The 16,356-nt window shown below is 45.7% G+C and overlaps 2 protein-coding genes across 3 annotated transcripts in view; one reads left to right on the plus strand and one right to left on the minus strand.

Annotated features, from left to right (window-relative positions):
* LOC307169162 (rab GDP dissociation inhibitor alpha) lies at nt 1-11,474 on the minus strand. The gene is made up of 12 exons (XM_079889626.1): nt 11,411-11,474; nt 10,848-11,019; nt 10,667-10,774; nt 7,222-7,318; nt 7,012-7,146; nt 3,165-3,363; nt 2,874-3,005; nt 2,685-2,784; nt 2,193-2,364; nt 1,954-2,098; nt 1,831-1,885; nt 1-1,116 (listed from the first exon to the last, which is right to left on the minus strand). Exons 2-12 carry the CDS (start codon nt 10,887-10,889, stop codon nt 976-978), a joined length of 1,326 nt encoding a protein of 441 aa, XP_079745752.1. The 5' UTR covers nt 10,890-11,019; nt 11,411-11,474; the 3' UTR covers nt 1-975.
* tmem43 (transmembrane protein 43) overlaps nt 11,028-16,356 on the plus strand; it is a 14,467-nt gene continuing 9,138 nt past the window's right edge. Inside the window, exons 1-7 of one of the 2 annotated variants that reach the window (XM_079889627.1) lie at nt 11,028-11,741; nt 11,810-11,947; nt 12,033-12,167; nt 13,295-13,389; nt 13,679-13,728; nt 13,850-13,919; nt 15,716-15,786. In XM_079889627.1, coding sequence (XP_079745753.1) covers nt 11,730-11,741; nt 11,810-11,947; nt 12,033-12,167; nt 13,295-13,389; nt 13,679-13,728; nt 13,850-13,919; nt 15,716-15,786 — 571 coding nt within the window. In that variant the 5' untranslated portion in view covers nt 11,028-11,729. The remainder of the gene's footprint in view (nt 11,742-11,809; nt 11,948-12,032; nt 12,168-13,294; nt 13,390-13,678; nt 13,729-13,849; nt 13,920-15,715; nt 15,787-16,356) is intronic. The other variant, XM_079889628.1, reaches the window with a different exon arrangement.

Below are 16,356 nucleotides of genomic sequence, written 5' to 3' on the forward strand. Positions count from 1 at the left end.
GAGGCTGTTAATCCGTCTCTCTGTCCTCTGTGATAACGGGTTAATCTGAGCTCATGAACACACACTCGTCATCATGTGCACATCTTTATTCCCATCTACCACACACACATCACAGAACACACAGAAGTGGACAACTGTAGGACTGCAGGAAACACTTACAACAAACATCAGGGATCATATTCAGAAGAAAAGATCTGCACAAACTACCATCAGTCGTCTCATTGAGTTCATGTGTTAGATTCTACAGGTGATCTGAATTAGCTAAGGCTTCGTCTACATTAATCCAGACACACGTGAAAACGCATCATTTTCTCTATAGTTTGTCCTTCTCAAGCGGATGCATATGTTGTAGTTTGGACTGAAAACGAAGGTGTTGCATATCGTATCCATAAATATCTATGTCTATTTGTGCAATTCACTTTCGTGATGTTGCCAAAGATGAATCTGACTTTGTACAATCTTCAGATTACATTCCTGCACAGGTGCCAGAAAATGCACTGCGGTCCAACATGAGAACGACTGCATGAACGAGACCAGACGTGGAATGGCGATTTAGTGAGCCCAGTAAAAGTGGCCAGATATTTTGCTAATATAATGATCATGTAAGAATAATTATATTAAGTCTGGTCTCTCGCTATTATCAGGTTTCATGCAGTAAGTGTTCTCAGTGTGGACAAGAAACTTTAGTGGATTTCAGATGAATCTGGATTAAAGTGGACGCAGCCTGATTCAGTTGAAGTCAGTAGTTTCGTGTTTCTGACCCTGTAAATCAACAGCAGGGGGAAATACTGACCCTTACAGGGATCGTCCACCCAAAACCCATCGTTCTGTCATCATTTACTCGTTCTAAACCTGCATGGCCTTCGTTCTTCAGAGGCTATTTTGAAGGACAAAACCCCCAGAGACAGTGTTCCTCAGTTGGGTTGGAACGGCAATGGTGACAGAACGATGAGGTTTGGCTGATCGATCCCTCGTTCACTCGTCAGAGTCGCCGTCACCGTCTCGGGGGTTCCTGAAGATGAACTCTGACCCCGTGATGCGGCGGTACAGATCCATGATGTCTTCGGTCTCTGTCTCGAAGTGCGTCGTGGGGTCGTACGATCGAGAGATGAAGATCTAGACGGAAAACACAATTAAACCCACGAATCGGCAGCGCTGGCGCCACATGACACTAGAGATTTAAACCCACGCAATCTCCTTCCTAAATGACATTGATTCGGCTCTGTCTATTAAACACAGCGAACATTCAGATCTGCGTGTGAGCCAGAGAGAGGAATAAAACACACAGTACTTATTTCTGTTACTAATCATTCATATTATCACAGAAGAACTGGGATAAAAGTTTATAGTTCAGATATAAACACTGATGTCTATGGTAGAGATCAGGCTTAGAGTTAGTAAAATAGAGCAAATCACTGTTTGAAAGTAACTTGACATAATAACGAATGATTACATCGTTACACCAGTAGGGTTACTGTTTTTAAGTTACTGTTAAAAACATGTGTTTGTCATTGAATCATTCATTCAAGAGATTCGTTCAAAAATGCTGATTCATCCAGTAATGAAATAAGCGAAGTCTTAATTGGTGAGTCATTGAATCATTCACTCAACAATAATTAATTCAGATTAATGAAACATTTTAAATAGACTTAAGCAATTAATATTTTGCCCGAACCTCTTGTAAATAACATGTTATTTTGTTTAGTTTTCTGTTCAGAATCGTGGGAGAATCGTGATCACTTTTTGAAACAAAAATAATGGTGATTCTCAATGTCTCCAGAATCGTGCAGCTCTACGTGACGCTTGACTCTTCGAAACAATGTTTGTTACCTGACTGCGGCGGCCGTCGTCCGTCGGGACCATCAGGTTACTGACCGACACAAACCTGCGGGACAAAAGCACGTGAGTGACACGCATGTCCACCAGGCCACAGCTGAGAGGCTGAGTTCTCACTTCTCCATGATGGGCTCCAGCAGGGCCAGCCCGGGCTGAACCTCCTTCTCAGGGTTGCTGGTCTCCACCATGGTGCTCACGGTAGCGATGTACTTCCCTTCGGCCGCCACGTTATGAGAGTAGGACAGCAGACACACGTAGATATCTGCACACACACACACACACACAGCAGACGTGTCTGACGGCGAGCTACAGACCAACACACACACACACACACACACACGTGTTCCGGCGCTCACCTGACTTCCGGTTGAGGTGCGTCTGCGGGAGGATGATCTGGCAGGAGTTGGCGTCCTGTGTGTTCTTGATGGGGTGGTTGAGCAGACAGATGACCCGTATGACGCGGCCGGCCTTCTTCACGCGCGCCGGTGTATAACTGGGGTCGCAGATCAGCTGCTTACAGCGGAAGACCTGCATGGGGACGCAAACGCAGTCAATAATTGTAACGATAACTGTAACGATAACTTTAACTATAACGATAACTACTATTAACTATAACAATAACTGTAACATTAACTATACCTATAACGACAACTATAACTGTAACGATAACTATACCTATAACGACAACTATAACTGTAACGATAACTTTAACTATAACGATAACTACTATTAACTATAACAATAACTGTAACATTAACTATACCTATAACGACAACTATAACTGTAACTATAACTATAATGATCACTATAACAGATCATGATCATGATGAAGGTGTGTTTCTGCTCACCTCTCCCTCGGATCGCACCGCCGCCACTCGCCCGCCCTCCATCACGATGTCGTCCACACGTCGGTTCGACATGTAGCTGTTCCCGTAGACGGCGCTGAGTCTGCGGAGCGACACGCGTCTGTCACGCCTCGTGTGTGTGTGTGTGTGTGTGCTCATCGCTCTCATGTCATGTGTGTCAACCTCAGTTACCTGACGAATCCCTGTGGCAGCTCGCCCAGACCGAACAGCGGGTAGAGATACGGGCTGAGGCTGTAGCGCGCCAGAGACTCGGAGTACAGCTTGATCCGGTTGATGGTCGCCAGACACGGCTGCTCCAGATAACTGACAGACATTTACAGACGGTTTCACACACAGAAGGAGGAACTGAGTAACATCTACACAACAGAAGAGACCGAGACTCCCAGAAAACATTAGCATAGCATCGCATGGACAATGTTATATTTCCCTAATACTGTTCATTAACGTATAAGTTTGTCTCACTTGTCGTTGACGTGAAGGGCGAGAGCGTGACCTGTGAACTCCACGACATCATCACCCAGGTCGAAGTGACGAAGCACGTCCCTCATGGTGGTTCTGCGCGGGTCCATGTCGTGATGCGTCCGCGGATCGTTCTCCTCAAAATTCAGGATGAAGGACATGAACTTACGGAACCTGCGCTTGTCAAACATCCCCATCAGATCTGGAGAAACACTGGGGTCATCAGCGGTAACTCAAACTAAAAACTTACAGAAAAACATTTACATCACTGGAAATAAACTGAAATAAACTGAGTTGACTTGTTAACTAAGGTTCGGGAGCAGGGCCACGCCTCAAGCAGTCACCTGACTTCTCAAAACCTTCTTATATTGGGCCGCCCCTTAGAGTACTGTTTGTCTCGTTCTCTCGAAGTTCACTCATTCAGAGATACAGATTAACTAGCCTGATTCAGATGACGATCGTTCGATTTCAGTTCCACCCCATCAAGGATTATCTCACATCTCACCGCGAGCATTCTCGTCCAAACCATCTCAAGAAAAGTCTGCAACTTCGACTCGTTCCCAGGCTCCCTCTTCTCCACCTTTGCAGACCATGAACCGAGATCACCAGACTTATAGGAGACGCGGAAACCGACTTCATCGTTCTCTTCGCCAGCCACCCAGCACTCAATTCCTGATAACCCTTCTCGGCGCTCCCACGTGTCTAACAGATCCGAGGACAACATCAGGAACGGGACCGTGGCTCGCCTTCAACATCACTGAAAGCAAGGGCATCCACTTCAGTCGTTCAGATAACAAAACAAGTTTATTCCAACCGTATGCAGCATCCACCAAAACTTCTGTCAAACAAACTCTGAGCCTTCAGTGCTTCAGGCAACAGCACACATGCCATTCTCCGTCACGAGACGTTCTCCTCCACAACGGCCTCAGACTGCAGCTCTAGCTCCCCCTAGCGGTGTCCAAGCTGTGTTTCCACCGGCACAAGAATTCATCATTCCTTTCTTCTCTATGCTCACAATTTGCTCAGAAACGCCAACCACATACATCCTTCATCCCAACATCCATTCCTCTACATCTCCTTCAATTCACAGCAATACATTTATATGTTTACTCCAATATTTCTCAATCAATCTCTCCCTCATTCATTCATCCGACCCTCCATCCATTCATCCCTCCCTCCATCCATCCATCCATCCATCCATCCCTCTATCCATACCTCCATACATCCATCATCCATTTCTCCATTCATTCAATTCAATTCACATTTATTTGTATAGCGCTTTTCTTCAGCCACAGCAGCGCCACCAACCGGGCCAGCTTCAGCATTCCATCGCCCTTCTTCCTTTTCAGCAGCTACGCTCACAAATTTAGCTGCTGTTTACAGCAATACAACTCCTGATTACTCTGATATCTTAAAGCTACACTGTGTAACTTTTTTAGTTGATTCTTAGCAAAAAACACTTAGTTCTTTCAAAAATATATGTGCTCATTAATGTATATTTACTTCTTTCAAGTAATAAAGTATTCTCTTAAGTTTATAATCTGCCATTGAATGTACATACGGGTGAGGGGTTCGAATGCCGGTCGCCATGTTGCGCCTCCATCTTGAAACTACATTAGCCAAAGAGGGACATACCTGTAAATTCAAGCTTCGCCTTTTGCGTTTTTCACTCAGTGACACCGTGACGAATGCGAGGGGGAGATTACTCGCGAGCTCGCGAGTGCCGGCAGATTTGAAAGATAGTGTGGTGTGTGGTGTGTGTGTGTGTGTGTGTGTGTGTGTGTGTGCGTACTCACATTTGAAAGAGAGAATTAAAACGTCAACACGACAGACAAATCAGCAAGACCATAGTCAATATTGGAGTAATCCATCCCAGATGGAAAGAGCTCATGAGGAGAAGATTTTAAAACGGACGCCGAGGTTGCCTGCTTTCTTCTCGACAGGTAATTCAGCCTGTTGTAATTCATTTGTGTAAATTCGAAGTTTTATAGTTGCTTGTCTAACCATAGCATGGTTGTGCATAACGCCAGAATGACCTCTAGTATAACTTCATCCTCGCGTCAATGGTGAAAAAGTATTGTTTACCTTGTAACATAAATCTGTGCTGCGACGGATCACAGGTGATGAATAGTTTTAAAGGCGCAATTTTTTAAGCTATATAAAAAAAAGGACACTGTAAATTTTAGTTATTTTTAATTGCTTTTACTTTGTACACATTAGCCTAATCTGATTATGCTGGGATAGCCGATTCCAAGGGTGACGTTTACCTCCTGACATCTGTCCTGTAGTTGTATTCATTTTAGACGTATTGTTTATTATTGTCATGGATGAAGTCAGTAACTGGAAGCCATGTTAATCTTGGAATAATACGGCCACCGTAGGAGTGAAAACGCCCTCGGAATTGAGAGGAACAGAAACTAATATTCACTGGGTAGTCATATACAATTTCACCGCTAGATGGGGGTAAAAATCACACAGTGTAGCTTTAAACATGCCTATCCACCCAGATTTCTGGTGCTTCTTTGAAGTCCTCTGGAAGAGCGCATACTACTTTGCCGTACACCTCACCTTCAGTTTCAGAAGCAGCCTTAAAGGGTTAGTTCACCCAAAAATGAAAATTCTGTCAGTAATTACTCACCCTCATGTTGTTCCAACCCCGTAAGACTTTCGTTCATCTTCGGAACACAAATTAAGATATTTTTGATGAAATCTGAGTGCTGTCTCACTCCTCCACAGGCTTATGGACACTATAACTTGCTGGCCCAGAAAATGTATTAAAGACATCGTTAATATAGTCCAAGTGACTCCAGTGGCTCAATCTTAAGTTTATAAAGCGACGAGAATACTTTTTGTGCGCAAAAACAAACAAAAATAACGACTTTATTCCACTTTTCATTTCCTTCTCTCTGGGCCTCGAGTCTTTTCACGTAGTGTAATAGCGTAGCGCGTCTATGTTGCACGTCACCACGTAGGCTCACTATTGGGCGACGCTGATCATGTGTGTGATGCGTGTGACGTGCAACACAGATGCGCTGCACAAAAACACTACGTGAAAAGACTCGAGGCCCAGAGAGAAGGAAATGAAAAATGGAATAAAGTCGTTATTTTTGTTTGTTTTTGCCCTTCATCCTTCCCCTATTCATCCCCAACTCTCTTCAATAACAGATCAACCTGACTACCATCACTTTCCCCCTTCAACTTCATCCTTCCCCTATTCATCCCCAACTCTCTTCATCCCCTACTCTCTTCAATAACAGATCAACCTGACTACTATCACTTTTCCCCTTCCACTTTATCCTTTCCTTAATCATCCCCAACTCTCTTCATCTCCAACTCTCTTCAAAAACGGATCAACTTGACTACCATCTCTTTTCCCCTTTCACTTCATCCTTCCTCTCTTCATCCCCATCTCTCTTCATCCCCAACTCTCTTCAATAACGGATCAATCTGACAACCATCCCTTTTCCCCTTTCACTTCACCCTTTCCTTAGTGATCCCCAACTCTCTTCAATAACGGATCAATCTGACAACCATCCCTTTTCCCCTTTCACTTCACCCTTTCCTTAGTGATCCCCAACTCTCTTCATCCCCATCTCTCTTCATCCCCATCTCTCTTCATCCCCAACTCTCTTCAATAATGGATCAACCTGACTACCATCACTTTCCCCCTTCCACTTCATCCTTCCCTGATTCATCCCCAAATCTCCTCATGCCCAATTCTCTTCAATAAATAATTCCCACATTCATGGTTGTGATGTGGTCCTTGCTCGTGGACATTCACTTTATATTGAAATACAAAAAAAATAAAAGATATAAAAATGAACTGTAATTGTGAATGAAGGAACGTTACCTGATGCTTGTATCTCAGTCTCAGTGCAGGGAACTTTGTGAAGTTTCCCTCCTTTGAACACGAAACTGCCTTCAGCCACCTTGAAGTCCAGATAGCGAGTGACTTCAGTGTAGAGCAGCATCTTCACCAGCTGCCCTGTAATGAAGAGGTGACATCATCATCATCATCATCATCATCAAACACACACACACTCACACTCACGACTCTCACCGTTCGCAAGGAGGAACTTGGGAATCAGATCCACATTCCAGTCTTTTCCGCGTCCCATTGGAGTCGAAGGAGCAGAAACCTGGAACCTCTTATAAAGCTGAAGAACAACTCAAGTCAGATTTATCTCTAGAACACTTTATTTAATACAGATTGTTTCTGTATTGTAATACAGTATTACAGATTGTAATACTGGTGTGGCTGTGGGGGGGGGGGGGGTAGTAATGTGGGCTGGTGTGGCTGTGGGGGGGTAGTAATGTGGGCTGGTGTGGCTGTGTGTGTGGGGGGGTAGTAATGTGGGCTGGTGTGGCTGTGGGGGGGGTAGTAATGTGGACTGGTGTGGCTGTGGGGGGGCTAGTAATGTGGGCTGGTGTGGCTGTGGGGGGGGGTAGTAATGTGGTCTGGTGTGGCTGTGGGGGGGGGGTAGTAATGTGGGCTGGTGTGGCTGTGGGGGGGGGGGTAGTAATGTGGTCTGGTGTGGCTGTGGGGGGGTAGTAATGTGGGCTGGTGTGGCTGTGTGTGTGGGGGGGTAGTAATGTGGGCTGGTGTGGCTGTGGGGGGGGTAGTAATGTGGACTGGTGTGGCTGTGGGGGGGCTAGTAATGTGGGCTGGTGTGGCTGTGGGGGGGGGTAGTAATGTGGTCTGGTGTGGCTGTGGGGGGGGGTAGTAATGTGGTCTGGTGTGGCTGTGGGGGGGCTAGTAATGTGGGCTGGTGTGGCTGTGGGGGGGGGGTAGTAATGTGGTCTGGTGTGGCTGTGGGGTGGGGTAGTAATGTGGGCTGGTGTGGCTGTGTGTGTGGGGGGGTAGTAATGTGGACTGGTGTGGCTGTGGGGGGGCTAGTAATGTGGGCTGGTGTGGCTGTGGGGGGGGGGGTAGTAATGTGGGTTGGTGTGGCTGTGGGGGGGGTAGTAATGTGGGCTGGTGTGGCTGTGGGGGGGGGTAGTAATGTGGGCTGGTGTGGCTGTGGGGGGGGTAGTAATGTGGGCTGATGTGGCTGTGGGGGGGGGTAGTAATGTGGGCTGGTGTGATGTGGGGGGGTAGTAATGTGGGCTGGTGTGGCTGTGGGAGGGGGGTAGTAATGTGGGCTGGTGTGATGTGGGTGGGGTAGTAATGTGGTCTGGTGTGGCTGTGTGGGGGGGTAGTAATGTGGGCTGGTGTGGCTGTGGGGGGGTATAAATGTGGTCTGGTGTGGCTGTGGGGGGGGTATAAATGTGGTCTGGTGTGGCTGTGGGGGGGGGGGGTAGTAATGTGGTCTGGTGTGGCTGTGGGGGGGTGGTAGTAATGTGGTCTGATGTGGCTGTGGGGGGGGTAGTAATGTGGACTGGTGTGGCTGTGTGTGTGTGTGGGGGGGGTTAGTAATGTGGGCTGGTCTGGCTGTGTGTGTGTGTGGGGGGGGTAGTAATGTGGGCTGGTGTGGCTGTGTGTGTGGGGGGGGGGGTTAGTAATGTGGGCTGGTCTGGCTGTGTGTGTGTGTGGGGGGGGTAGTAATGTGGGCTGGTGTGGCTGTGTGTGTGGGGGGGGTGGTTAGTAATGTGGGCTGGTCTGGCTGTGTGTGTGTGTGTGTGGGGGGGGGGTAGTAATGTGGGCTGGTGTGGCTGTGGGGGGGGGGGGTGGTTAGTAATGTGGACTGGTGTGGCTACAGTGTCCCAGTCCGCCCCTGACAGTTAGGGTTAGAGCCAGAGCAAGTGGAGTTGCAGTGGAGATAAAGGTCAAAGGTGAAGTAGGCTAATGTCAAATTTACATAATTGTGGTTGTGATTTATTTCTGTTATAGTTGTCTTCAGCCATTTTTTATGTTTGAATTTACATTGTGAAAAACAAGGTTGTGTTCCATATTGTGGTGTTCAGCAATATTAACATTGTATCGTCATCATATTAGTGTAGATGTAGAAGGACCAAAAATAAAACCATTAAAACATCAAGTAAATAAGTAGTGTGAAAGTGTCGCTATACCACATTACTCCATATACTGTCCCACGGCGAGTCATTCTTCCCTGTGGCTCCTACACAACATTAGAGTTCCCCGACCTGCCAAATCCCACTTTAACCACTGTGTGTGTGTGTGTGTGTGCGTGTGTGTTAGTGATGTATGTCTCGAGACCGGTCTTGACCACTTTTACGTGGTCTCGGTCTTGTCACGGCCTTGACGGTCTTTGGTCTCGGTCTTGTCTAGGTCTCGCTGTCTCAGACCGAGTGGTCGGGGGATTAAGAAATACAATACTACAATATCCACGACGACACAACGTTCGATAATGCAACATTATTATCCGCAACGGAACGGATTGAAGCGCGCGTCCGAGTGCAGACAGTGCGGTGTGTGTGCTCGAGCCACACGAGAAAACACTTTATCCGCGCCACTGATCGCAGCGAGCACTGTAATCACTTGGTTTAAAAAACACATATCAGTGACATGATGGGTTTTAACTTCATTCAGGAGATTCTGGGAAACTGCACAACTGACAGATGACTTTGAGCGCACCGCCAAACGGTGTGTGTGTGTGTGTAGTGTGTGTAACCATAGCGACAAAACGACCAACTTTCGGATCCTGCACTTAAGCCTATAATTTCGTTTTTAAAAATTTAATTATGTATTTAAAAGTTGCAGAATGGATTCATTTGGAGTCTGAGACTCCGAAAGCGGCAGAGATAGGCAGGCATTTGCTTAGAAGAATTTGTGTCTTTGATATCTCTGTGTGTGTGTGTGTGTGTGTGTTGCTTGATTACAGTATTGTATTTAAGATGGTGTTAGACTAAATAAATGGTATTTTAAATATCATCTGCATATCTCCGTTGTGTTGACTAAACATTAGGCCTAATCCAAGTTTATAATTGTGCATCTTTAATTTGCTGTTACAATTTCATCTACACATTAAGTATAATTTCAATTGGTTAAATATTTCTCATTCTTTAGACAGTTGTTGGAGGAGCAAGATGGTGTTGGAGGTGTTTGATGTTTTGTCAGATGACCCAGTCACAGTACCAGTCATGTCAGTCCTCAACGGTACACAGAAGTTAAGGGAGTCTCAATCCTCTAATAGTGCAGTAGCAGCCGTTGCTTGATCTCACCCAGTCTGCAAAAACATTGACAGTGAGCTCACAGTCACACACATGACATGGTCCGTCTCTGTATTGTTCTGCCAACTGCGGCTGAACCCTAGTATGATGCTGTTCTTGAATTCATAGTTATTGCTTAGCTTCAACACTAGTCTGTTTTTTTTTCCCTCCGGTCTCGGTCTTGGTCTCGACTTGGTCTCGATACCCTCTGGTCTTGGTAGTGTCTTGGTCTCGGTTTAGGCGGTCTTGACTACAATTCTAGTGTGTGAGAGTGTGTGAGAGAGTGAGACTGAGAGTGTGAGTGTGAGAGTGTGAGTGTGTGTGTGTGTGTGAGAGTGTGAGTGTGAGTGTGAGTGTGTGTGTGACAGTGTGAGTGTGTGTGTGTGACAGCTGACCTCCTCCAGAGGTGAAATAGAGGCGCTCTCTCCTCCATAATACGGGTTACAGTCGATATGAAGGACCTTCTTCCCGTTGACGGACATCAGTCCAGATAAAACACATTCCTGCAGATCATCATCATCATCATCATCATCATCATCATCAATAACTGACATCAACCAGTCTGATGTTTCCTACCTTCAGTCCCGTTCCCAGAACAATTACATCAAACTCCGGCATTCTGACACTCGACCGTCTGAAACACACACTTCATCCGTCTGTCTCAGCCGTGTGTGTTTGTGTGTGTGTGTGTGTGTGTGTAATTACTTTATTATCCTAAACTCATAATCCTGGCGTCATATGAGGATCACTGACACACACACACACACACACACACACACACACACACACTCACACTCACACTCACACACACACACACACACTCCCTCACACACACACACACTCACACACACACACACACACACACACAGTCTCTCTGTCTGAGTGCCAGGAGGTCTAGCCTAGTACTTAAGATTTTGCTACATTCTTAGATTTGAGACAATATTTTAACAATAATAGGACGAGAAAAATATAAAGATACAATTATAGTACACAATAATTGTAATGAAACAATGTTTATCAGTATATATATTATTATTAATTGAGTGCTCAGTTAAAGTCAGTTTTATGCATATAGCACTCACACTTTGATTCAAAGCAGCTTCACAGAAAATCATGATGTTAAAGTTATAACATCTTACAGTCGTATTTATGATATTAGAACTGAACGACAATATAGTTTACATTCTGCGAAGACAATCAAACAGTTGAGCTTTAGCAGTCCATACACATTTCCCAGCATGCTCAGCGAGCGCGAAAGTGACTACATCCCCCAGCATGCTCAGCGCCAGAAACTTCCTCGATCCGCTGAACCGGTTCTGTGAGTTTCGCTTTTTCCCGCTGTAAGGGCGTTTAAAAGCGATAGTCTGATCAGAAACAGACGCGCGTTGCTGTTTCCGGACGCGAAAGGCTTTACATTCGCGACCGCGTTGATCAGTGTTTCTTCCTCAAACACTCAGCATGACTGAAGCAGTAAGTCACTCTGTATGTGTGTGATGTGCGATGTGTAATTGCTGCAGAAATAACTCTTCACCTGTCAGTTCTCAGGTGAGCAGCACACGCGCGTTCACGAGCGCAAGCCCGAGGGTTTCCTGGAGCGTCTGAGCGCGAGCACCGGCGGCGTGATCGCGGGCGCGGTTCTGTTCGCGCTGTCCATATACGTGCTGTTCACGAATGAGGTGGGAGTCAGTCAGTCAGGAAATCATTCATTCAGTCAGTCTGTCCGTCATCTGTCAATCGTCTGTCCATCATGTGTGTCCGCAGGGTCGCGCGCTGCGCACGAGCTCGTCTCTGGATGAGGGTCTCTCTCAGGTCGTGTCTCTTCATCCACACCTGATGTTGGACCCTCAGAATAACAATCGCCTGGTTCACCTGGCCGGAACCCTGCAGACCGCACAGGTAACAATTCTGATTATTTCATCGACTTTAATCGATCATCATTTAGATGAACCGATATCGACTCTTAAAGGAGAACTCCGGTCAATTTTAACATTGAGCTCATTTTTTTGTACATTTGGAGTGCTGTCAATACAGAGAACAACACAAAAATCGGTGTTGCCTACACCGTGTTATCCTCTTTTTAAAATGTGCACCCTGTTGACTTCAATGGGGCAAGTTTTAAACCTGCTTTTAGCCTCTTAACATCCTTGATGTGTCATTACAAGTGCACAGCCATGTGAGTGATTCCTTCGGAGTGAACGCGGGTCAATCTGACTGCAGTAGATGTGAAAGAAATGGATAAAAATGATATTATTTCAGCCAGCGCAAATACCTGTTTACATCCTGTTTTCGGCTGAAGTCCATAGTAGTCGATTGTCGAGTTCACGCGCATGATCATAGGTACTAAACCAATGCGCGTGAACTCGACAATCGATTACTATGGACTTCAACCGAAAACAGGATGTAAATACAGGTATGTGCGCTGGCTGAATAAATATCACTTTTATACATATCTTTCACATCTACTGCAGTCAGATTCACCCGTGTTCACTCAGAAGGAATCACTCACATGACCTGTGCACTTGTAATGACACATCAAGGATGTTAAGAGGCTAAAAGCAGGTTTAAAACTTGCCCCATTGAAGTCAACAGGGTGCACATTTTAAAAAGAGGATAACACGGTGTAGGCAACACCGATTTCTGTCGTTGTTCTCTGTATTGACAGCACTCCAAATGTACAAAAAAATGAGCTCAATGTTAAAATTGACCGGAGTTCTCCTTTAAAGGGACAGTTCACCCATTGACTTTCATAGTATGGAAAAAATATATACTCTGGAAGTCAATGGGGCCCATCAACAGTTGACCCATATTCTTCAGAATGTGTTCTTTTGTGTTCAGCAGAAGACATACATTTTAACCTGCAATATTACAGTAATAATGTAGCGGCTGACAGGGCTTCTAAATACAGCATTAGTTCAGAGAGATTGTTTTCCTTGAGAAAACTGATGTACTGTATCTGATCCAAATGAATGTATGTGGAATGAAGATGAGAGCTGAATGGACTGATGGATGTGTGTGTTCCGCAGCCGCTGTACGACCCAAACTACGGTGTGACGGTGCAGGCGGTGAAGCTGCAGAGGCGGGTGGAGATGTTCCAGTGGGTGGAGTACAGCGAGAGCAGGTCCACACACACCTGACTGACACACGGACATCAGTTCACTCGCAGTCACACTGATTCACTCGCAGTCATACTGATTCACTCGCAGTCATACTGATTCACTCGCAGTCATACTGATTCACTTGCAGTCATACTGATTCACTCGCAGTCATACTGATTCACTCGCAGTCATTACACTGATTCACTCGCAGTCATACTGATTCACTCGCAGTCATTACACTGATTCATTCGCAGTCATTACACTGATTCATTCATTCACTCACATTTATCACACTGATCTCATTCCTTTTAGGGACATTAAGGAAAACGGCGAGACGAAGACTGAAACCACGTACTCGTACAGTGAGTGTCAAAACCACGTACTCGTACAGTGTGTGTCGACAGACGGCTGCCGTTTCTCGCAGCGTCTCGGGAACGTCACACACACACACGTACACACTCACTGAGCTTGTGTTTCTTACAGACACTGAGTGGAAGTCCGAGGTCATCAACAGCAGACACTTCGATGAGGAGGTCGGACACATGAACCCCAGGTGTGTGTGTGTGTGTGTGTGTGTGTGTGTGTGCAGTGGGGGGGGGGGGGGGTATTGGTTATACACATGCCATACGAGGATGAGAAGTTCGAATCATTTTACTGACTCTCTTGTTCGATCTCGTTCATCAAAATGAAAGAATATTTTTTCGAGCCATTTCGTTCATCTAAGGGGCAAATGTTATACTTTTAACAGGCAAATTCCCCGAACACATCCACCTACGCAAACTTGATTATATTCTGAATTAAGAAATCATTATAATGCAGTCAAAAATAATTTACAAGGAACATAAATAATTACTTCACCTTCAGGGTCTTTCGTTCATCTGTCACGTGACAGACGCAATTATGAATGGATCGTTCATGAACGACAGATATATAACAGCTACAAGTCACAAGTGTATGCTCTACTTGCTTTATGCAAGCACTATATAGGATAAATCACTATACAGGATTTACCCTATTGTACTTTATCGACCCGAATTGACAGGTCAAACAGCAAACATCCACCAACAAATAGTCTATAAATAGGCTGTCTTTGAGTTCACATGAACAGCGGTTAAATTATTCGTCGGGCTACAGAAGAATACCATAATTCCTCCGTTCAATTGTGCTTAAAGGGATAGTTCGGCCAAAAATGATATTTAACCCATGATTTACTCACCCTCAAGCCGTCGAGATGCAGATGTCAATCTTTTTTCAGACGAACACATTTTCAGTTATTTTAGAAAATGTCTCAGATCTTTCAGTGGTTATAATGTGAAGTTATGGGGTCCACTCCTTCAAGTCCCAAAATGTGCATCATCCTTCACAAAAGTAATCCATCCGGCTCCAGGGCGTAGCGTAGGAAGCGTCGTGACGTAGAACGAAGTACAGCTAAATCAAACGCTATGTCCTACGTCATACGCCGGCATCCATCTCCGTGAACGCGCGTCGACCGTTGCCGGAAGCAAGATATTTTCATTTATAAAGTTTTAAATATGTATATTTTTACGACAAAACCGCACGGATTACCCTCAGAAGGCCTTCGTTTATCCCCCTGGAGCCGGATGGATTACTTTTGTGAAGGATGATGCACATTTTGGGACTTGAAGGAGTGGACCCCATAACTTCACATTATAACCACTGAAAGATCTAAGACATTTTCTAAAATAACTGAAAATGTGTTCGTCTGAAAAAAGATTGACATCTGCATCTCGAACGGCTTGAGGGAGTAAATCATGGGTTAAATATCATTTTTGGCCGAACTATCCCTTTAAGACATCGAGAGTCACGCAGACCTATAACAACCCAGCCTCAACACAGTTTGGGAATAACATGCCTTACCTTAACACAGAATGGATTTCAAGGACTTCGCGCACAGATCAATGGCCTCGTTTATATTTTTTTAGACGAATCTGCAAGTTAACGAGTGGAATTTGCACCGCAGCGCCACCACACCTTGATGCTCATGACAAGAATAGCATGCATCGTTATCTTTATTGAAGTGAATTACCGGTAGGGTGAAATCGCCGTCCTGCATGAATGAATGATATTTTTGCTATTTTACACATAATAATCCACGATGATCACATTTACACAAAACTGAAATTGCACGTCAAAATTACACATTGTCAATATTTTTTGAGACCCCCCAAAATTTCACAAATCACATTTTCAGGGGAGCCCATGTCTTATTAAGGGGAGCCGAGCTCGCCCTAGCTCCCCCGTAGTTCGCACACTGTGTGTGTGACGTTTGTTTGTGTGTGTGACGTTTGTGTGTGTGTGTGTGTGTGTGTGTTTGTGTTTTTTTCTCAGTGCCATGGCAGTGGAGAGTGTGACGGTCGTGGCTCCGGACGTCTGGGTCGGAAGGCTCTTCCTGTCCACAGGTAGAACACGCTCTTCTTCTTCTTCTTCTCTTCTTCTTCTTCTTCGTCTTCTTCTTCTTCTTCCTCCTCCTCTCCTCCTCCTCCTCCTCCTCCCCTCCTCCTCCTCCTCCTCCTCCTCCTCTTTCCTCTTCTTCATCCTCCAGCCCGCAGCCTCCTCTCCCTCCCCTCTGCTTCTTCCTCCTCCTCTCCTCCTGCTCCTCTTCCTCCTGCTCTTCCTCTTCCTCCTCTTCTTCCACTTCCTCCTCCTCTCCTCCTCCTTTCCTCCTCTTCCTCCTCCTCTATTTCCTCCTCCTCCTCCTCCTCCTCTTCTTCCTCCTCCTCCTCCTCTTCCTCCTCCTCCTTTCCTCCTCTTCCTCCTCCTCTATTTCCTCCTCCTCCTTTCCTCCTCTTCCTCCTCCTCTTCTTCCTCCTCCTCTATTTCCTCCTCCTCCTCTTCTTCCTCCTCCTCCTCTTCCTCCTCCTCCTTTCCTCCTCTTCCTCCTCCTCTTCTTCCTCCTCCTCTATTTCCTCCTCCTCCTCCTCTTCCTCCTCCTCCTTTCCTCCTCTTCCTCCTCCTCTTCTTCCTCCTCC

Source organism: Squalius cephalus, assembly GCF_949319135.1.
Source record: "Squalius cephalus genome assembly, chromosome: 13".
NCBI classification, from domain to species: domain Eukaryota; kingdom Metazoa; phylum Chordata; class Actinopteri; order Cypriniformes; family Leuciscidae; genus Squalius; species Squalius cephalus.